Genomic DNA, 23,084 nt, shown 5'->3' on the forward strand with positions numbered 1-23,084 from the left:
ATATATGTACAAAGATCCTCCTTACCGGTACAACAATCTCAAGAGGTCTAGACCTGCCATTTCTTTGACTTAATTTACCCGTAACTAGATAGTACGGGAGATTGGTTCGGGTGGGATTGGGAGAACCTAGACCAGTTCTGCCGTTCTGCCGAAGACTTTTTGTAATTTGTAATGCGTCAGATACAGTTTTTAATATAGTGATGTGATTCAAATAACTTATCGGAAAGTACACCTGCACAAAAAAAAACAAAATTTTGCCTACCCTACTAGCCAAGCCTACTTAGCCTTCAAGGCCGCATTGAAATTGTGAAATGCGATTTCTATAGAGCGTCACACGCTGGACGTGTTAAACGCCTAATGTATGCAATCTGTGTATCAAATCGTTCTCCATCATTTCACACTGGTCCAATATCGTATGATATACGGACACACATAATTTTTAATCGATATGTTTTTAATGTTTTTGTTTTATGTTTTTAACGTTTAAGTTTTAACGAAAATGCTTTACATTTTTGGTGGGGGCAGTTTTGCTATGATATTAAAATTATTAGCATATTACAGAACTAGATATACTTACTGTATATACTTACTCTTAATTGGGTTGTGTGTTGAGCGCTTGGAAGTATGCAATACTTTATTACGCATCTTCCAGCATCTAATAACTTTCAAGACCATAAATTAGTGAACCACCTCTAATATAATTTGCTTTCAATGAGCATTTCTGCTATTGGTCAATGTATTGTTCTTCTAAAGAAGAGAAGGTTGAAATTCACAGACTCCAAAACTCCAATCGGGTTTTCATATTTTAACCGATCAGGAGGCGCTACTCATGTTTTTTTTTGTTTACATCTACTTACTGATAGTAGGAAGAAGAGCTATGCTATGTTATGCTCATCGTGCGGTGAATTTGAGTGAGGGAGTATTGACTCCGTATTTCTTATCAATTTACTAGAGCCCAAAACTGCTAGTATTTCTCTGAATTCTACAAACCCTGCACGTGTAATTTCTGAAACCAAACTTGTAGTATGAAAAATTCTCTCAATTTTGACCGAGTTCAACCTTCAATGGGAACGAGAATACATTTAGTCACATAGCGTATTGGTCATCATGTAGCGGATATCTCCCAGTCCTGCATAACGCATGTGTATCCCAACAAAGGCCTTTAGTCGAAGTTAATAGTAACCCGTATATTTTACTTTAAAATGCTCGTTGTCTCAACGACAAGTGATTAACGTAGCAATAGTATTTCCATTCAAATAATCTCTCACTCTCTCGATATAATTTTATCACCATATGCAATACTATTGATAACGCTGTTTCTATAGGTGTGTTCGTATACTCGGTTTCAGTAAGATTCCACCCGTACCGGAAAGCTAAACCTCTCTGGCACGTGATTGTTTTGGTGTGCTGCAAATTATTGCTCCTATGACTAAATCGCGAGCAAGACAAACGCGTTCACATGATCCGTTAGCTCTCTTGCGCTGAAGTACAGTGTCGTCGGGGGTTTAAACAAGATAATAGAGATATTTACAAAACCTAACAGCCAGCAGGCCGCAACCGTCGGTCTGTGCGGCCCCATTCTAGCCTCTGTGGGCCCCATGGGCGTAGAATACTTAATCCATGTAGACAGTTGTTGCGTATTTTGACTAGTATTTGTACTCAGGTCCACTCCACTCTGTAGGAAGAAAGTGAAATACAGGGGTCATTAATTCATTTCCACCTGGGCACTAACGACATTCCAACGGCACTTACTTCCTTCATCCGTTGTCACGCTGGATCGATCGTCAGGGAATGCACCGGACTTAAGCGTTGGAAGTTGTTTCTCCTCGCCGGGGAATTCTTTCTCCTCCGTTAGCGTGGACGTAAATCGTTTGCTGACCGCTTTCTTCTCGTCCGTTGCGGGGAAGTATGACCAGGGTAGTTGATTGCGCACTTCCGGTGGAGCCGTTACCGAGCTTCGCGGACTGTTGCCCGATGGTGGGCCGGCAAGGTACGAGAATGGTGCCGGCTGTCCCGGTAGATACGAGAAGCGTTTGTCCGTGTATGGGTCAACTGTTTGCTTCACCTGGAGCGGCATCGGTTCTTGTGCCGGAGCTGGAAGATACGGTAGACTATCCTCCCGGAAGCTGCCATTATCGTAGGCATCATTCAACGGTTCCATCGTGCGTCGTACGTTCGGATCGGAATGTGGCAACTGTAGCTGATTGGGGGGTGGCATCGGTGGATATATCGGTGGCAAATGTTCGTGCGCTTGCTGATGTACCGGAGGCAACTGTTGCTGGGGAGCTTGATCGAAGTAACGCGCTGCGGCGTGGTAAGGCTCCTCTAGGTCCGGTGGGCTTGTAGGGTGCATCACTTGCCGTGGTTGCATCGATTCATTGTACGATGGGGCCGGTTTGTTTTCTTTCCACAGCGTCATCGAGAGACTGATGATGACGGCCAGGAAAACGAGAAACATGAACCAAAACAGTACGGCTTTGCTAAATGCAAGCCACATGAAGAGGGACGGTGCGATAAAGTAGATGTCGTCTACTTGGCCCAATACCTGGCGTGTGATATTGTTGTTATCCAGTTCCAGCAGGTCTATTACCCCATCAACATTCTACCGAAAAAAAAGGGGAAATCGTTAAAAAAGGAAGTTTACAAGTAAAACAATATGCTACCGTACCATGACATTGATGAAATCGATCAAATAGGTTACGAATCCGGTAACATCCAGCGCAAGGACAAGGAACATAGCGAGAATCCAGGGATAGAATCCAACTACTACGCAACCGCGACCCAAGCATGACACGCACATTGTGCCTGCGATAGATAACAAAAAAAAAGTGAGTAAAAATGCGCTTCCATAACAGAACCTGTACATAAATAAAAAAAAAAAACGAAAGTCCTACCGAACAATAGTACCGTCGTAACGGCCAAAGCGCCATGCAGTGCTGCAGATACGATGGCAAACACAAACGTTCGCTCAACCGCATCGGTCGTGTCCGGGAAGGGAATAGTAACGTTGACGTTAATGCCCAGATATCGAAGATTAACGGGACCACACTCAGCAGCTGTTTGTTGCGGTTAGGGGAGAAAGAAATGGAACAGATTGTAATGCTAATTGGGTGCAAATCGTTTGTCTCCTTGCGTGGAACAATGTTGTGATATCGCAGTATGATAAAAACACAAATGGAGATAATACTTACAGCGGAAGTAAAACAAATAGAGACCGTACGTTTCCCGCGACTCTGTCATGTCGATCTCACAGTTGTACGCCAGTATTGCTGTCGTAGCTAACCCAGCCATTAGCAAGGCGAATACCTGTAAAGGAAGGAATACGTTGCAATGTTAGAACTCGAGTTGAGAAAATCATTCGTGTTGATAGAACTCGAACGTTCGTTCATTGAGAAGAATTGAACGCACTTTCTTTCGTTTTTTGTCTCTCATTAGTTTTAGCATTGAATGTATAATTCAATCAACCTGGCTGTATAGATGGTTCGTTCGTTCACTATAAGAACTGATCTGAAGAATGGAACGGAACTAAAGAACTGTACAGGTTTAGTTCGTGCGACCCAACTCTTGTTAGAAATGAACCAGATCGTCTGATAATGCAAGAGTGCAGAGATAACGTCAAGGAAACATATCCCCCAGCCTTTTTGAAGATCGTGTGAAATAAGGTGGTCTAAGTTTATTTCTTATCTCTCGTTATTACACACAATAGTATGTTGAATGGCATATTACTGTACCAGAATACATGCTACACAATGTAACGCTTTATTTCGTACGGTCTATCAGAAATCACGCGTACGTGACTCATGCTGTATCGGTATCAGCCTCGCTGCTGCAATGCATTGTTTTCATGCTGTTTGTTTGGATAGTAGCGTCCACCGAAAAAGTAATAACAATAACCTCCCCAAAACCTCATCCCAAAAGTGGCACAACATAGCCGAACGGGTTAAGCGAAAGATTGTAGCTCCTAACAAACTAACTAACTTCCAACCATCACCGCTCAGGTGACAAATTTGGAGCCCCACGAAGGAATTTGTTTGGCGAATGAACACCGAAACAAAAAAAACGATGTAGCTATTTTATTAAAATTTATCCTACTGTCCACTCGCTGCGGCACTCGCCACAATCGTAAACGTGCAAAGATGCCAGCAAAGTGGCATTTGCGTGATCGCTAAGGTAAGGTGACTCCCCCCAAGGGGCGGAACGGTTGTAAACAAATCCGCTCTATCGCGGGTAGCCAACGAGGCGTTAATGTTTTGCCCACCGAAACGCTCCAAACTCCACGTGACGTTCCGCCAGGCTGCAAAACGCACGGGTGAAGCCGGAATGATGTTTATGGCATATCTTATGGCAATGCGGGTGATGCTTTGGCGGCTATTTTTTTTCTTTTTTCGCTCGTGTACTATCTTCACTTTTCAACCAAACTTTACTCATTTCTCCTCAATCAACCTACACGTTTGGGACTGTTAACGGCAGGATTGTGGGCGAGTGTGCAATAAAAGAAAGTGCGCTGATGATGTAACGTAATTTAGATAGTGCTGGCATGTCCCCGGATTATGACCTCCATATGTGAAGGTCATCATAAAGTAAGAAGGATTTTAACACACCCAAGACGCTTCTATAAGGGAAAACCCTTAGTATAGGATTTTATCACGCTTGGTGGAAGTGATATGATTAGGAACAGGATTAAAAGAGTTAGCCAAATTATTCGCATGGCTAAGAAAATAAAAATAAAGTTTTTGACAATACTATCAGCTCGAAACAATGAATGACTGATTAGTACGAGTAGGTTGATAACGATTAGCAGAATGTCTGGTCCTTTGTGGTATGCGAGGGGGAGGAGAAAAGAGACGAATGAATGAATGATGATTCATGTAAGCGATGAACTTGTACATATCTAGCCCTTGGTTATACGACAAGTTGTTCCCTTTAGAGCCAGTGCTTTTATCAGCGATTTATCGCAAGATAGTGTACAATGATTCAGAGCCGTTAAAATAGGTACGTGTGCATCGTGTGCTATAAAGATGAATTTTAATTATTCCGAATTGATATACTCGGCAAAATACCATAAATGCAGAACAACTCGCAAATTCAACAACGCAAGGGGAATTATACACTCAGAAACTCATAAAAAAGCACGGTTAAAAAAACTAGGGATGGGCTAGCTTGACAGTAGTCATTGTAGTCCAAAGATTTAAAAATATTGTGAAAGAAGATATTCATATCAAGTACTCGAACTCTGAATCTACTACTTCAATTTACGGGTATTGAAAGTGTCCAGTTATGATAACATGGCAAACAACGCTATTTTAAACGCGTGTTTTCACTGAAACATTGGCAGTACATTTTAGTGTTGGTTTAAATCTGGTTCAAATTCATGAATCTGAATGAATCTTTCAACAACATTAATGCCTCTGAGTCACTATTCCAGAGATTCATGGTTCCTCAAGATTCATAAACCCTCATGAATTTAAGCAGAGCATTAATCAGGACATTTTGGATCTTTGATCAGAAGATACGTATGAATGATTCTTTTGAAAAGATTCATTAAGCACACTACTAACTGATCGATCTACGCTGTCTAAAGGCTGATTAAAGCGATGACATAGATAGATTATATTACACGTTACTGCTTTATTCCTTGTTTTTTTGTTTTCGTGCGTACTTTTGTGTTCGAATCGTTAAATCCACCAACCCTTTAATTGCAAAAGCATATACAACACTAACCATTGCCACAATCGTTATCTTCCCAATGGCTAATCGTTGGCCATCCTTCATATTACAGCGTTTTTTTTTTGTTCCGATAGCTTTCAGCAATCCGTCATGCGCACCACAAAAAAAAACCAAGCAAGCAATTGGATTCTGACGATAAGAAACAATAACCTGTCCGTATCCACATCCGGGATGGTGGTTAATATCACCTTCAGAAATGACTTGTTAGGTGCATATTCTCTCACATCCGATCCAGATACAAACAGATGCGAATGGATGAACGAAGCTCCCACCCCGATCGATTCGGATGATCTTTCATGCGTGACAACTTACCAGCGTGATCGTGCCTATGACGAACACGGTCACCCGTGGACCAAGTCCACACAGTGTACAGTTGAATCCCATCTTGTGCCGGCCACACTGACTCTCCGGTAACGGATGATTCTGCAACTACACTTCAATCCAATGAAGAGGACCGCACCGGTGTGTTTATGTTTTCTCGTTTCGATCGGTAGCTTTTTGGTTTTCGTTGCACTCGTTACTACTATTAAAATTGATTTGTGTTATTGCTTGCTTCACCTTCGGCTTCACCGCGCTCGTAGTTTAAAGACACTTGCTTGACGACTTTATCGCACTTATTGAAAGCCCCAAAAATTGCCATACAAAAACACGACCAATTTCACTCAGAAAAGTTGACTAATCGTTTGACCGCACTCAGCAGAAAGAGAACTTTGACGTCCGCTGCTCACACCGCGACCATCGACTGGAATGCAACCAGAACACAAAGCACGAACCGTCCCGGGACGCGATGCCACATTTTCTGACCGTACCACCGCGCGTACAGGTCCGCAGAGGCCCCGAAAACACCGCACACCGCCAGACTGTGTTAAAACAATAAATGCGCGCCTCGTCCCCGCTCCAGCTGCCTGTGTGTGGGACTGTATCAGCTTCTGGTGGCTTTTTGGCTGATTAGATTCGAATAAGTTGGGCTGGTGCTGTTTTGGTTGTCGTGTGTGAGGGTGAATCGTGTTTGTTTTTATCCCGCCACACACCTATATCACACACGCACTCCCGTTGAGGGTGGCGTTGAGCTGTGCTTTTCGTTTTTTGTGCTTTTTCTTTGTAGCGGGTCCGTTGTTCGTGTGAGGGTGGGCAAAATGATCAGGTGTTTGTGTGCGATGGTGTCCAGCTGGACGGTGGCAGGTGCGTTCAGGTCACGAACACCGGCAGATATTGATGATGATGGAGCATCGTGCAATCGTGATCGCACCAAACGCCATTTGTTTTATTCCTGTGCCGGGCTAAGTTGATAAGAGTTGATCGTAACTGACGGTGAACGGGGAACGCGCGTTGTTTCCGGAGCTTGAACGCGAACTGCCGCTGGCTACAAAAATCTCTGCTCGATCGACACTTGCCGCCGTCTAGTGCGACCTGTACTTATCAACCGCTTCCGAGTTACTGTGTGTGCGCGCGAGTACGACGATTTGTCCTCAGCGTGTATGCGACTCTGTACCATCCCAAGCTGTGCTAAAGATAGCTTAGATACACGCGGCAAGTATGCGTGTGTACCTTGGGGGAATGGGTGAACTGTTTGCATAGTTGCCCTCGCGCCACTATCCAACTCCCCTTTCACTGGGTTACTCCCGCAAAAGGGGGTTGATCGGTACTCCACTACAGTTGATGTTGATGGAGAGGTGGACACACATGTGCTTTATAGTAGTTTTACCGGCAAAGGTAATGTGCCGATGCGCACACACTCAAGCAGAGATAAGCTTTTGACGGGGTGACTGTGTAAGTGCCACGTACTGTAACGCTAGTTGTAATGGGTTACAGGTCCGGAACTTCAGGCCCCCCCGATATGCATCAATTACGATCTAACTGACAAACACGCGCCGAGGTCAGTTTTGGCCCTGTTCAAACCGATGATTGATCGAAGACATTGGGTGCATTGCGTTTGTTTGCGATTGCGTACGTGCACCAGCCACAGCCCTAGGGGGATTGATGATTCTTTTGTTCCTTTTCAATGCTCCACACTTTTCCTCCCCTGTTGTAGTGGAATGTGTCCGGATAAGGGTAGGCTTAATGCTAAACCGATCTAGTGAGCCACGTCCGAACACCTACGCGAATCGATGAAAAGGAGGAGGTATAATAACTATCTCCAATAATAGCAACAACTACACAAAAACGGGTCATTAAACGGTTTATATGACACAGAGTGCAATCGTATGATTTGTTGTTGCAAGCTGATCATACTATCGGAAGCCGCGATCGTGTCGGACAGAGTGCCCGATAGCTTGCACAACAGCCAAGTTCCCACCTTGAAGCTTCCGTACACGGTAGACATGTTATACGTATCTTTTCTATGTCAATTTATTAGGTTGACGCGAAATAGGTTTTTTTTTGTTGTTGCATTTTTTGTAACAACGTCTGTTATCGGTGTGTGTTCGTGCCCTATTCGATTGTTACGATAAAAGTTGGTGGTATTGTCGTGCGAGGTATCTTTTGTGATAGATTGATTCTCATCAATGATGGGTGATGAATTTTGCACGCTTTGAGACTTAATTAAAGCAATTTAATATTTTTAATTTCCCCACTCGGCAATACCCGTTGTTAACGCTAAGTTTAGCTACTTTATCTATTTATATTGACAATCTTGAGCAAATGGTTTCTTGCGAAATGAGACCCGCACGTTGGGCGGCTTATCAGTTGCTCAACAACGGTACTATTACTGACGTACCACCATTCGGATGCGATAACAGCAGATATGATAACCAGGGGAAGACGTTGCTGCTACCGCAATCCGGACAAGTTTTATCGTTCCCCTTACGTTCGCATTCCACTTATTCGCACCACTCCAGAAACCGGCCAGCCAATTAACCGTGTTGACGGAACTATTGCAAACGGAAGAAAACGGACCCAGGAAGGAGCGCCACACTTTGTGCGAGATTCGTGCAAATGCATCGTGAAAGTAACAGCACTGGGACGGTTAAGACCAGATTTGGTTTCCTGTTCCGATAGAGCGTCATCATGCGTCCGGGTTGGTGCGATTATCTAGTATCTGCAATAGGCTGGGGGAAAGGACAGATGAACGATTTGCAGCTAGGGGGGTTCTTTATATGAGCTTGTTTTGTACGTGTAATGAATTTTTATATTTTTATTACTAAAATGATCTATTGATTGAAACACACACAGCTCAATTTTAATCTCGAAACAAGAACATGCTTGGAGTATCCCGACTGTGCTCAATATATACCAATACCGACGAATTCAAGGAATTCAAGGAAACAAGAACATGCTTGGAGTATCCCGACTGTGCTCAAGATATACCAATACCGACGAATGTAATTTTTTCGTCAAAATAATTTAATAATAATAATTCGTAATTTAGTTAATAATGTACCGCAATTCTGCTTTACATAAACATCGCTAAAAATCGTCCACTGATAAAATATTGCTTAGAAATTACGCAATAAATGCTTAGAAAATGGTCCACACGTTGTGTGAATAACCCACTGTGCGCACTGTTGACAGTTTCAACTCAACCCCGTATGAGTGTAAACCTGAACAGCGAAATGAAAAACGTAAACAATAAAGATTGGCCAGCAGTACTGCATATAAAATTCTATTTCTTTTACTAAATTTACACTAAAAACTACTACAAACTACGAATGTTAAGAAGTTTTCAAGCACCTAAAACTTTGTGAAGCGCCGTCAAAATGAAGTGCGTCGTACCAGGTTGCGATACAGACGATAACGTTGTGAGCTATACATCTGTGTTTTACGTAAAGTACGAATTCGGCTGTTTTTGGGATGCATACGATGATTTCCTGCTGCTGCTAAATTAAATTCTATACATTCTTTTGCTTTTAGCTTACCCGACGATCCGGTCGTACAGCAGCAATGGTTTACGCTGCTGGAAGTAACGAATGGCGATCTTATGCAGGCACTGTCGTACGGGGAGGTGAAAGTGTGCAGCTGCCACTTTGCCGAAGACAGCTTTGGACGCCACCCGGTGCACGGTTATCGATATTTATCACCCACGGCGATGCCAACCGTACTGCCTTCCCGAAGCGATAGCGAAGAGCTAACTCCCACAAAAGAACCCAACTCAGATAAAGACAGTGCGCTAGATTATTTTCTAGTTTATCTCGATGAACCACCCAGCATTGATCAGGTAGCACTAGATCAGACACCGGATACAGCAGAGCTAAGTTTGATAGACGATCTAAATGATGTGGAACCACCGGAGCTTACTTCTACTGCGAAAGAGCTAAAAGTAGATGAAGGTGCTGAAGAAGCATTAGAAGAAAATGATGACATTGGACCGGTGGAGGAAATTGGCATTGAGTACGCGAATGGCAAATATTATTTTCTCAAGCTTGACGATGATCCTGCTACATCGGACAACGAAGCACGTATATCAGAAGTCGATACGAATGAACATGATGATAATGGTCCAGCGGTGATTTGGGAGAAAGAGGAGGATGCTGAAACACCAACCAAAATTGGACAAATAGAGGAGGAAAAACCATGCAGCGAAATAAGCAACGAATCTGATGGCGGTGATGAAGTTTTCCAGGACAATAGAATGAGCAGTAGTGACAGTGAAAGCGTAAACGCTCCCACAAACGCAGTACGTTTGAAAAAATCTAGCAGTAAATTGATGGCCGAAGAAGATGAATTCAAGGTCAGCCATCCGGATAATACTGAGGTGTTTGAAATAGTACCAATGGATCTGGATAAGCATAATGCATACGATGAGTCGGACACTGACCAGGCTGATGCAGATGTGGAAAGGAAATACGATACTTTGAGCGAGGTCGAATATGGTTCCATCGAGGCACTGGACGATGAGTCGGTATGTAGCGATAGCAACTGGAAACAGAATCAGGATAGCCAAACAGATGTAAGTACTGCAATACCCTTCCCACAAACCCTTTACGGAATGCATATGTATACGTACTTCATTTATTATCTTGTATTGCAGCGGTTTTTCTGTGACGTTTGCGGCAGAGGATTTCGGTTTAAAAGTACAAAGGATCGGCATACATTATCCCACACAAAGGAGAAAAAATTCAGTTGCGAAGTGTGTGGAAAAGGGTATGAATTGGAGTAAAATCCGTTACCGATAGCTTAAACTATCCTTCTTGTTTTTCTTTCTGTTTACAGGTTTACGCAAAAAGTAAACCTTACCATTCACATGCGCATTCATACCGGTGAGAATCCTGTCAAGAAGTTCACCTGCCAGATTTGTCAGAAAAAGTGTACCCGTTTGAGTGAGTTGGAGATGCACCGGGCGTCTCATTTCAGGCGATTTCCACACGTGTGCCCCATCTGCACGGTACGCTACTCGGATGCGACCGGTTTCTACGATCACTTCCTAACGGATCATCGCGGTGAAATGACATTGAATGAGCTGTTTGAATTGCTATCGCAGAACGAAAACAATATAGTCATTTCGGGTCAGGAACCGGACAACATTAAGTCCGAAGATGGAACGTTTGGGTGTACGGTATGTGGCAAATCCTACCGAGTGGAAGCTAATCTGGAACGGCATAAACGTAGGATGCATATGAAAATATACTCCTGTCCCCACTGTGCACGCAAGTTCCCGTACAAGAGTTTGCTGGAAAAGCATCTGCCGACACACACGCTGGAGAAGCCGTTCAAGTGTCCGCATTGTACGCTTTCCTACACACAGCGTGTCAATCTAAGGATACACATAGAGCGTAAACATACCGAGCTAAACTATACCAACGAGAACTTATTCGATGGTGATGAAAGTGGTGACGACCAAGCTAAGCGAGACAGAGCAATCGCGCACCCACAGACGTTCGATTGTGAGGTGTGTGGGAAAAGCTTTCCACGCAAACCGTCCCTACAGCTACATCGTGCAGCACACGCCAACTATTCGAACCCGGTGACGTACGATTGCGACCTGTGTGGCATTTCGTTGTGTGCGCGCATATCACTATTGCGGCATCAAACAAGAGTGCACGGCGAGCGGAGAAGGAAACCGAACGTGCTCGGCAATTTGGAGCTCCGGAACGTTACGATTGTACCGACTGATGATAATCAGTACGTGGAAATCGAAGGTACGATCGAAGGATGTACGGTGTATAGGTTTGTTTTTAAGCGATTGACACACAATTTTCTCTTTCTCTTTACGATTAAACAGACGAAACGGATACTATAGTCGAAGATTACGAAAGTGAATGCTAGGCATCATGCTGTCGTCCCTAAGCGGAAGTGGGATGAAATCTCCACTGAACTGACTGAACCCCCAACAGGTAAGCATTGGTAGGCTTAATGAAACAATAAATGTTTCAAACATGATACAATAATTTCTAAGAAAGAGGTTATTTTCGGGCCCCTTTTATGGGGGGTTCTTACCTGAGAATATAAAAGAAATTTAGTTAGAGCAGTTATATTTAGTTTAGTTCCATTTAATCTTATAATTTGCTTCGAAACGGTCCACTCTACTACACTGTATAATTAGATTTTTACATCAAAGCGCAAAGAAACAAAAACTGTCCACTACTGCTCTGTGTAATACCCCCACCAGATGCAATTTTGTCAAATAAATCCGGTCATATCTTTCATCTAAAACTACAAGCAAACTGCAGCTCCATCATTCATCCGAATTCTTCTCGTTTACTTTCCCGGAAAAAAAATGTTGTAGATAGGGTACAATTACTGCGGAAGATGTGCGTCGAGTAGTTGTTAATATTCTGCGCCAGATATAACTCTACGTATACTATTAGTGTTGTACTTAATGAATCGTGTGAGTAAAGTAAATTGCAGAAATATTCAGTGAAGAGGCATTATAATGATGATACGCTAGTCATAATATTCGGTAAAAACGCCACAAATTACACTACAAACCAAGAATATTTAACATATTTTGTTTGCTTTATTAATATGTAAATCCATATAACGCTATCAATTTACAGCAGTAGTGGTAAAAATAGCACAGATGGTATAGAAAAAACAAAACAAAACGAATCAATTGGAAACAAACGCATTCGCTGTCAGTAGCAATGTTTTCTTTTGTAGTTTTTTTAGCTTTCCTCCAAAAAAAGGAAAATCCCGTACCGATCGTGATCGTCGGGTGACAGGCGAAAGTAACACAGCTATCGGGGGTTCATCATCATCTGCATTTAGGCAATGTTTCGCGTAACCTTCCGGAAGTAGTTTTGCATCTGCTTCATGCGCACGTCCTGCAGCTTACCGACTCGGCCCATCAAACGCTCGTGGCGGCAAATTTCGCAAAAGTTGCGCGTCACCACGTGCATCGGGCTGCGGTAGTAAACGTCCTGATTGGCGTTTGTGCTGTTCTTCCGGTGAGCCCACATGTGCAGTATCGCTTCGACGAACGTGATAACCAGTGCGAACAGTTTCGGCGTCATAAACAGCAGCGGCAGAAGGAAGAGCAGATGTGCGGCGGTACCATTATAGCCGACCGTGATCTCCTGCGAAAAGGCGTTGTAGTAAAGAGAATTTCAGATAAGAGGATCAGTATAGGATATTAAGGTGCATCCGATTCGAGTACGCATTAGACGCTGATCTAGCTAAACCCTGACCATCCTTTGGATGTTTCGGTTACCCGCAAACACCCTTACGGACCCTCTATTCCCTTCGCCTATCTCTGTAGCTCTACGCTTTAACACAAGAAACAAGAAACACACGTGTCGTTCGTCTTCTGTACCTCTTCCGCATCAGCGTGTAGCGTATGGGGGCCCCGTTTTCATCCATCGCCTGGGAGTAGCCTATTTAGCCTAGAGTACAGAGTGTATGGATGTCATTTGACAGGTACCTCCTTCATCATCGGTATCATCTTTTGCTTGCACGCCATCATGGCACAGCCAACGCTCGGCACGGCCGGTACCGGTGGCGGACGCCGGGCTATGATGCCGCACTGGTTGCGAAGGTACTGCTTCGGGATGTGAAACTTGGACCGCCGCCGCCGCGAACCGGCCGGCTCTGTTGGATCGCTGCTCACTTCGCCCGTCTCCTTGTCGAGGTAGATACGCTCCCGGTCGTACCCGCCGACCGTACCGTACTCCATTTCGCCTGTTTCAAGGTTCAGCATGGCGGCAGCAGCTGAAATGATACACAAAACATACGAACGAAGCGTAAACAATAATGATCTTGTGCGTTTGTGATCTGCTGATTGAAGCATTAGAGCCATCATCAGCGAGAACATTCAAATGATTGATTGCGCAAAATGCAATTTGTTTGTACTCTGGGCTCTGGTCTTCCTTCTGCAATTTCCCCTTGCAACCTTCACAAACCAACCCCATTCATTACCAATGTGCCGAAATTCTAAGCTAGGCGTAAATTATGCAAATGTCGTCAATTACCAACGCGACACGATCGCGATCGTACCAATATCGTATCGTGTGGAAGGGAGCTATCGTTTTGCTTCCAGTCGTCCAAAAACCCAGACACGAGACCTGGTGTGTGTATGCAAAAACAATCCAATAAATTTCCATCAATTCTAACAACCCCACAGCCGGGGTGGGGAGCAAACAGTTTGGACCCCGAGCTTGGAAGATATGTAGCTTCTTTGCCTGTGAGCTCCTTCGACACTGGTCGTGATTGACCCGGTAAAGCATAAATTTATGTGCAAACCACGGTGTGACGTATTGTTTTAAGGCAACACTTGATGTATCTGTTCTCCTGTGGGACAACGTTGTGGTGGAAGTGCCAGCTAGGGTTGCAGCTTGTCTTCATCAGCACAGACACTAATCGGCGGCAGGCAAGAGGAAGTAGGAAGAAGTCTACGCTTTTTGAACCCTTGAACCCAAACCGTACCGTCCTGGTACCGGGTGGTGGACGTCATGGCCTTGCCAATGGACAATTCGTTACGGTAATGATACGCAATGAAAATGGGCAATTATTCTTTATACGTTGGTATAAGATATTTTGGTGCCACGAGGTATCTCACCTATACCTGTTGGGTTCCACACACGTCCAAAAGGAGTGTTCGTAATTGTTTTCGATTATATTAGGTATTTTTAAACTCGAAAGAATTTGAGACCAATCAAATACACTATGAAAAAACAGTCTTCAATTCGCGCAACTTGTAGAAAACATCGTTATATTTATGAAGGACATAGTTGTCCATCGGTCACAGAAACCTTCCGTTGAACTGTGGATATGGAATAGCAACAATCCTCACAGCAGAACCTACAGATGTCACTACAACCAGAAAAATTTACCTTCTTTAATGGCTTACACACTGGGAGCATGATCAGGCCTTATCTTAGACAGCAACACGCGTTACGATTAATGAAGTTCGCTGCCGCATCTATGTTTAAGAATATGAATGATATAGAGCGATACGGCAAGGCCCCACCTTTGCAAAAAAATGGATGACACTAACCCGGACGACAACGTGATTTAAAAAAAAAGCATCCAAGGGCCGTTTGGCGGTTGATACATTATAAACAAATTTAAATTGGCGATAAGTTAGGTAATTTCGTGACATGGACAAGAGCATCCAATTTTCGGCTTCTAAGATCGTGTGATTAGCCATTTCTCCATTATTACGGGTGGAACTACGGAGAGTCCCTGGTCTGTGGTGATTAATCCAGGAACTATTGACGTTTTGCAGGGTAACATTGTTCGTCTTATTTGTAAAATAAGACAAGCAAAGCATGGAAAAGTGACAAAAATGAATATAAGACTTATTTAACAAAAAAATCCCTAGATCTTAAAACACCACTCATCTCCTTATTTCTTCAGTTTGCTTGTTAAAATTTCATTTTTTGAACTTAAGTGAAACTGATGAGAATCTGATGAAAAATAAACGTCGACAGCAGTTGCGAAGAATTCATAGTAACAAATTTACATCCAAAACTTTTTGGAAACCAAAAACTGTAAATGAATCATACTAAAATGTTTAATGATGGTGCTGGATATGTGAAACTCATATCATATAGGATTATTTTAATTTTCTCGAGAAGTTAGGTTCAGCGAATCTACTAGGTTCTTTCCGTTCCGAAAAAAATAGAACATTCCCTTCACTAGTAGCCACATGCCATTATCTTTGTAATAATATGAAATGTTAGATTCAAATTAAATTATTTCAGTTACTTCTACAATTTCAACTTCTACAGGACTTTTAACAAAACACCCTTGAAAAACGACTTCTCTGTTTGCATAAAATGCTGACGCTGTTGTACTTCTAACTAAATTATGCAATCTTCAAGATGAAAAATATCTTACTGCACTACATGGCACAAGATGAAGGCATGAAGTGAACTTACACTTCTAATGGCTATAGCAATTAACAAACGCCCTCTGGCTTGGGGTCCAAACAGAGAACATAACCACGGGAGAAGAGGTTCATTCTCGTCTAATGGAATTGCTGTTGGTAAACATCGATTAACGCTCAGTTAGTGTGTCACGTTGAAGCGTATTGTTCATAAATCGGATATTGTAGCAACAGATGGGACAGAGAATAATGATTCCGCCCGGAGATGAGAAGTGCGGTCTCGTGCTTCTGTAATATTTGCTTCTGTGTGTATCGCATGTATAACGTACACGCTCGTATTATAAGTTGCATTTTTTTAACCACACGGCCAAATCTCATCATCATTTGTCAAAGGGTACACATGGTGAGGTACATACATGGTTATCTATCTATTAAAAAAACTCCATGGGAAGTATTTGCAAAAAGTAGTAGGACAAATTCAATGCTAATCGTTTTGTTGCTTTTGCTGCTTTATGATCAACTTGTGTGAGATGAACAGATTTTTATGTGACACGTGCTCTTACCCCCAGTACAGGAAACATACTGATTTTTTTTAAAAAGAGTTGTAAAAAATATACGATTTAGAAAAGGCAATTGAGAACATGTACGTGTGTTACCTGCGATAAGCTTATCAAACAAAGGCAAATAATTTCATTTTCTTTTCAATAGTAGTTATGTGTTGTTCCTGACACGTTATGCGATGTTAAATTGTATTATTTATAGCACACCTCGTGGGATTTCCTCGAGGAATCGTAGGAACTCACCCTAATCTATCCACCGTGGCCAAGGATTTGATTGCTTTAAATTAATCGCACATATAAAATATTATCCGACCACAACATGTAGCAACAAACATGAGTGAAATGAAACTGACCGCGCGGCTTTATCTGTTTCGATCGAACAAAACCGATCACTGTACGCAGCTCGCTTGCGTGTACGCTATATGTCAAGCGAGACTTAACGAAATGAGGGACAAGCCGCCCGCAAAGACACGATAAGATTTGTCCAATCTTCGTATCCCCGTGTGCTACGGGTGCGATACACCTAACAATCACGCCGTTTTTGTTCTGGTTCCGAGCGACACGCTTATCTATGCGAGATACGAAATGAATACCCGAATCGCCCTAGAAACAAGAGCTTGTACCAGAGGAGGAGTGTGTAATCATATTATTTCTTCGCTCGCTTATGTTTTTTGTTTTCGTAATGATCAGAATTAAGGCATTTGATCCATAATTAACTATTCTGTACCACAATATGACCACGGTTAATCGTGTAACCTTAAAACCAAGTTCAAGGGACATCGTAATAGGGTTTCGCAATGGCAAACATGCAAACCTACAACAAAAAAGAGATCGCAAATGATAGATTGTAAACTGTTTCCGTTTTTGCTGTAAATGTTTTTACTTACTATGAAAAGGAAGACATGACGCTTTATCCCCCCAAATTACAGACCTAATAATACTTTTGGTTTGACAAAAGCCGCAAGATTCGCTTATTATACGGCCATTAGATCCCAGTGAAGACCTGCTAGTGTGTTGCGGTTTTGTCTGTTGCCCATCATTACCAACATGTCTTACCTGTTTGCCTGTTTGTTTTTTTCCTGCTTCTTCACTCTCCCCAAGAGGGCTATGCGTTGATCGAACCACTGGGGGTATTTTTTGTGTGCTGTTGCGCGCTGTCCTCTCCAAAGTCCAATTGTGCTGTACACCAACAGCTACACCGCACGCAACCAAGCCCAAAATCGTGCTCTTCAAACCGCAGCTCAAGAAGCAGAAGTACCTTCGTCGGTGTGTTGCCTCGTTTGTCCGTTTCGTTGACGTGACGTCAGTTAGTTATACACGCGTCCGGACACACGGGATTAACACCAAATGTTCGTTGTCCAAAATCTGTTCCCGTATCTAAAAGGGCGTTCGTTCCTATGGTTAATGATCGCGATTTTTTGCCGTCAATGTCGTGTATTGTCCGTAGCCGCGCGATCAAGTGTGCTAAAAACTGCGCAACAAAACACAGTGATCGTTCGGGTGTGTGTCGGATGCTACAGAGGGAGAGTAGTCGCCGGCTTGTTTTGCCCCTCTTCCGCACAGCAACCGGGTGGTAGACGGTTGATATTGTTAAAGCACACAAACACACACTCACATACGGACAGCGGTACGAACAAAATGGCACACTTTCAATCCAAGCAATCCAAGGGGTGTCGAAGCAATCCTTGCTTTACTCCTTCCTGATGCAATCCCACAGGTTCCTTGAACGAGGTAGATTTGTTAACGCTTCTGCTGCTGCTGCGGTCGGTCAACCACAAAAGTTCAGGTTCAGGTCGATGATCAAGTGGACACGTTTACCACCATCAGCTACCCCGAGTCGAGTTCTGCAATGCGGATGTGCGCTTCACATTTTCACCATAATACCCGGTATGAACACGACGACACCACACACGGCTTATTTTACTTTTCAACCGGCTAAAGAAGCAACAATTCAATCCAGTCGTTCACCGCGTTGTTCACCTTTCCGTCGAGCACTCGACGACGGCCGACCGACGACCATTTCCTAACGTGATTACGCTTTCCAACCACTACCACCTCACTGGACCACATGCACCTTTTCTTGCACCGTCGATCTGGTGTTGTGCTTCTTCCGATGTTGCTTTTTTCTTTTTCACTGTGGCTTGCTAACCTTTGACTTACCGTCACACGGATACCACTTATTTGCGTACGTGCTGCTGCACACCTTCACTATTGTGTCTTGTTTCTCGTCCCACACTTGGTTAGTCCTGGGATGGTTTTTTTTTGCTTGCTACTTTTTACGTTCACAACTGATAGTGAGCGGACGGCAGAGTGACAACCGTGTACGATCCGCTACGCCGCGAGTATTTCAAGCGAATGAATAAAACTCACATCGGCTGGTGTTGAATCACGCGAAAATCCAACGTTGGTAGTGCGCGCGAGTGTGTAGTGGTGTGTTACTGCGACGAAGAAAATAAGGTAAGAACAATGGTTGAACGGATGCGAATTTTAGGCATTATTTTTTATTGTTTTTTTTTTTTTGTTATTTGTTAAAAGCAGACATGTTTTCAGCATTATCAGTTACAATAGTAAATACGTTTTCATCTCAGTATCACATGAAACAGTGTTGATCAACGAACATCTCTGGCTGCTGTGGTGTTTGTTCCTATCCTCTTTCAATTGTAAAGGCGGTGCAGCAAACATATGGTAAAAATAAATTACAACTCAAAAATAGTACGCCATTAATGTGCGTGGGGAAAGCAAAATAAAATTCCCACAACACCGAACGAATTCCCGTTTTCGGCCGTTCTTTGTTCGAACTAACCCCATAGTGCCCCAAAAGGAAATGGAGGGGGTTGTTTTTGAACGTCCAAGGCAACGGTGTGTGCGTGAGCTGCCATCGAGATCGCTTTGTTTGCTAGCGAAACGCGAAATCTTCTCGCTCTTCCTCTTTACTTGTCCATATCCGTAAAGATGTGGCCACCGGAACAACGAAACGGCTGCGTAGGAAACCTTGTGTGTGAGTATTTGCCGGTAGTAACAAAGGTTCAACTGGAAAAGGGAATTCAGAAGGAGCTAGGACTTCACCGAAAAGCCACAGTTTCTAGCAATTTCCATCCTTATTCCCCCAGGAAGAACAGGTGACCTAACAGATGGGAGGTGGAATTCCATTGGGCGTATCGGGAAATTGAAGTATTATTTGCTTATCAACTGCTCTCTCACACACACACACACACACACTCGTGGGGTGGGCAAACTGTGGGCGAAAACGAAATCAGAAACGAACACACGCGATAAGATAAGTCACCCGGGCCACGATATCTTTTTCCCTTTTATGTCCTTACGGTTTATGATGGAAGATTGCGAAATTCTTCCAAAACCAATCGAATGGAATTTGCAGCAAAAAAAAATTACTGTTGAGTGGCTAATGGAAGGGAGCAGTAGGGGAGGGGGAGTTTGTGTGACCGAGTGGGGTGGTATGCAAACAAAACAGTCGCGTCGTTTTATGCGCTTCTGCGCTTGAAGATTGACTTGAGCGAGGCGTAATGCGCGTGTCTATTTAGACCAGGGGTCCGCAAAGTGCCCGCAGGCCAAATCCGGTCCCCAAAAGATTTGGTGTGAAGTCCAGAACGCATGCTGTAATGGAGACAATTTTGTTTACGAGTTGTTCCCCGCACAAATCGAAACCTATTGTCATAGAGAAACGAGTATCGTGTACTATGTAATAAGGCTTGATGATAGCAGTGTTTGGTCAACGATTCCAAAATTAAACTGAACAGCAAATTTGTTTTTATTTTCCGCAGGCATTCTAATGATTTTGAGCAAATTAACAATGTCAAGCAAAAAAAAATGTGTGAAAAAGTATAAAACATTAAAAAAGCATTGCGAACAATTATCATAATTTTAAAATAAAATAAATTTTTAACAAATGCCCTAAGTTCACCCTAGCAGAAACAAATGTTAACAAAGGATCATACGATATTACCTATTTCATACGCCTTAAACTTCGTTTAGAGTGTCTGAATCGCAGCTTCAGAATTATTTTTACTATCTGGCCCTATTCGTGAAAGGTGTGCTGACCCCTGATTTAGACAATCGACTTTGGCGTGAGTCAAAAGTAAATGATCTTTTGGCTGATCTGGTCATGCACACACACAGCAACCAGATCAGCTCTCTAACACATGCGTTCCCAAAAAAAAAAATAAACTGATTGGTTTCAATTTGATCGCCCGAAGTGCGACCACAATTAACCCGATGCGTCACTTTGTAAATAGATCTGCGGAATATATAAAAAGTCAAGAAGAACAGATATAACATTGACCACCCTCTCGGACACGCATCATCAACCCTCAACCCCCTAGACAAGGCTATTAACATCCTAACGAGCACAATGAAAATTGACACATTTTTGGCGTTCCATGGCTTTCAAATTGAATGGCAGCTATGAATGTCTTTCTTTTTGTTGCTTTTGCAATTAAAGGCTCGTAAAATGAACATCATTTGGGAGACTAGTGCAACGATCTTTATTAATCGAAACAAAATTGATGGTACACAAGCACATCACATTTATTTCATATTTATCAGTAGATAAACCTTTCCCCTGCACTTTACTAGCAGAAAAATAAGCCTTCTAGCCAGATCGCCATCGAATATGAAGAATCTCGACAAACTGTGCGATCCCCAACGCTCCTTCCAATACATATTACAGAAGGATCTCCGTGTAGTAAGTTACACAGTGTAATCATAAAGAAAACAAAAGCTGGAATATGTTGTGGTATAGATTCGCTATATGCAGCTACAATGTTTCACGAAAAAATACAGTGAAGGGGCCCATGGCCGACAAGTTTCCCTGGGCTGCTGAAGGCTCCGAAATCAAAGAGGGTGATGAAGGTGGACTATATCCATAGGAAGCGTTACCATGACGCCATCAGTACTAATACCATATTTGAATAACATTGAGTGGTTGAGTTGGGGAGGTCCGGTAGTAGCGCATGTCTTCATACGACAGAACTGGTCCAAAATCCTATCCGGACCAATTCCTCGTACGCAGGACTACCTATCCAGCTTAGTGGAAAATAAAGTCTATAAAAGTCAGAAATGGCAGACTTTAGACTTCTTCAGTTTTTTGTATCGGTTAAGCAAAATAGTAGATTTGGGGTAGCTAACAATAATTGTAACCTCAGAAGTGTGGACACCCTAGGTATTGGAATTTCATTTGGTTAAAGTAAGAAGACACATATGGATATGGGTTCAACCTAGGACTGGAGAGGACCATCTATGACTCGGAGGTGGAATCTTTGGGGACCATCTTCTATAAGTCAATTCAGATTCTGGCATACGCTGATGACATAGGGATCATTGGTTTACGGCTCTCTTACGTAGCGGATACTTACCAAAGTATTGAGCAGACGACGGAAACCCTCGGGTTGGAGATTAACGAGTTAAAGTTGATGGTAACACCAACAGCGGCCCTGCTAACAGATCCTAACTTACGCGGGTGTAACGTACAAATAGGTGAGCGCACTTTCGAAGTCGTCCAAATTAGAGTCGGCAAGCTCCGATGGGCTGGTTATAGCACGAGAATGGCACCGGACAACAACATCCTGTAAAGTCCTTATAGGTCGTCCACATGGAGAGAGGCGTGTAAAAGACGCCCACGTAGAGGAAAAGGCTTGGTAAAACCTAAATGAGATTAAGTGGTGGTGTTGATGCTTCCATCAGAATCAGCTCACTAGAAGGGATCCTGCAGCAGGCCAAGACTGCGAAGCGGTTGTAGCGCGTGATAGGTAAGTAAGTAAGAGATTCATCATACTAATCAAGCTTCACTTTGCTGATCTGAAAGCTGAACCCTGTACTTCGGTCACCATTCAGTTGTTATTTAGTTTTCTGGCGATCAAAATGATATCATCAATTGTCATCTTACCTGGTGGATAGTCCAAAATCGTCTTATTAATATGTGGCTGTGCAATTCTATTGGAGTTCATACTGTTGTCATGATGTTATCCAGCGTGACATCATTATGTGTGCCATAACGTGTATATAATTTACTAAAATTGTATATATTTACTAAGCTCATGTAAATATCTACCAAAGTCATATTCTATATTGCAAGACTAACTCTGGAGCACATTTCACTACACCGTAATCGAGTGACCAAAAACATTTGTTACGAAATTCGAGAGTTTCAAATGAGATTGAGATGAGATTCCCCCAACCTTCTTTGTATTAAAGCAAACAGCAAGGCACGGGACTAATAGACAATACCTCGTCAACAAGACAATACACATTTGAGTTACCAACGATCTTCAATGTAGGCCCCAACTCACATGTCACATGATTTATTGCAACCAATTTACTACGTACTTTTAATCCTGTCCCATTCATCTAAATTTATTAGTACGATACATTCGAAGAACAAGCGGCTCCGTAATCATTTCACGCCAAAACCAAATGTCCCTTTAGTTAAGGTTGTTTTCCGCACCGATCTAGTGGAAAATTTTCTTTTACAAACGAAAACAGTGCCGCATCTTCCGTAGCACCGCCCGTACATTATGAAGAGATAATTGCATTCGATGCATCGCAATCTGCATCGTGTGCGCGTATGTGGACAATGTGAC

The 23,084-nt window shown here is 42.9% G+C and overlaps 3 protein-coding genes across 3 annotated transcripts; 1 reads left to right on the top strand and 2 right to left on the bottom strand.

Moving 5' to 3' along the window:
- Nucleotides 1-1,646: 1,646 nt before the first annotated feature.
- On the bottom strand, nucleotides 1,647-6,111 carry LOC128714766 (uncharacterized). Its single transcript, XM_053809647.1, has 6 exons — nucleotides 6,040-6,111; nucleotides 3,192-3,306; nucleotides 2,895-3,056; nucleotides 2,669-2,805; nucleotides 1,753-2,602; nucleotides 1,647-1,675 (listed from the first exon to the last, which is right to left on the bottom strand). The coding sequence occupies exons 1-6, from the start codon at nucleotides 6,109-6,111 to the stop codon at nucleotides 1,647-1,649; spliced, it is 1,365 nt and encodes a 454-aa protein (XP_053665622.1).
- A 3,311-nt stretch (nucleotides 6,112-9,422) lies between these two features.
- LOC128712778 (zinc finger protein 337-like) lies at nucleotides 9,423-11,928 on the top strand. Its single transcript, XM_053807650.1, has 5 exons — nucleotides 9,423-9,493; nucleotides 9,577-10,612; nucleotides 10,694-10,806; nucleotides 10,876-11,801; nucleotides 11,885-11,928. Exons 1-5 carry the CDS (start codon nucleotides 9,423-9,425, stop codon nucleotides 11,926-11,928), a joined length of 2,190 nt encoding a protein of 729 aa, XP_053663625.1.
- Nucleotides 11,929-12,866: 938 nt separating this feature from the next.
- On the bottom strand, nucleotides 12,867-13,798 carry LOC128713428 (uncharacterized). Its single transcript, XM_053808287.1, has 2 exons — nucleotides 13,523-13,798; nucleotides 12,867-13,178 (listed from the first exon to the last, which is right to left on the bottom strand). Exons 1-2 carry the CDS (start codon nucleotides 13,796-13,798, stop codon nucleotides 12,867-12,869), a joined length of 588 nt encoding a protein of 195 aa, XP_053664262.1.
- Between the last annotated feature and the right edge of the window lie 9,286 nt (nucleotides 13,799-23,084).

The sequence above is a fragment of the Anopheles marshallii genome, chromosome 3 (genome assembly GCF_943734725.1).
Source record: "Anopheles marshallii chromosome 3, idAnoMarsDA_429_01, whole genome shotgun sequence".
Classification (NCBI taxonomy): domain Eukaryota; kingdom Metazoa; phylum Arthropoda; class Insecta; order Diptera; family Culicidae; genus Anopheles; species Anopheles marshallii.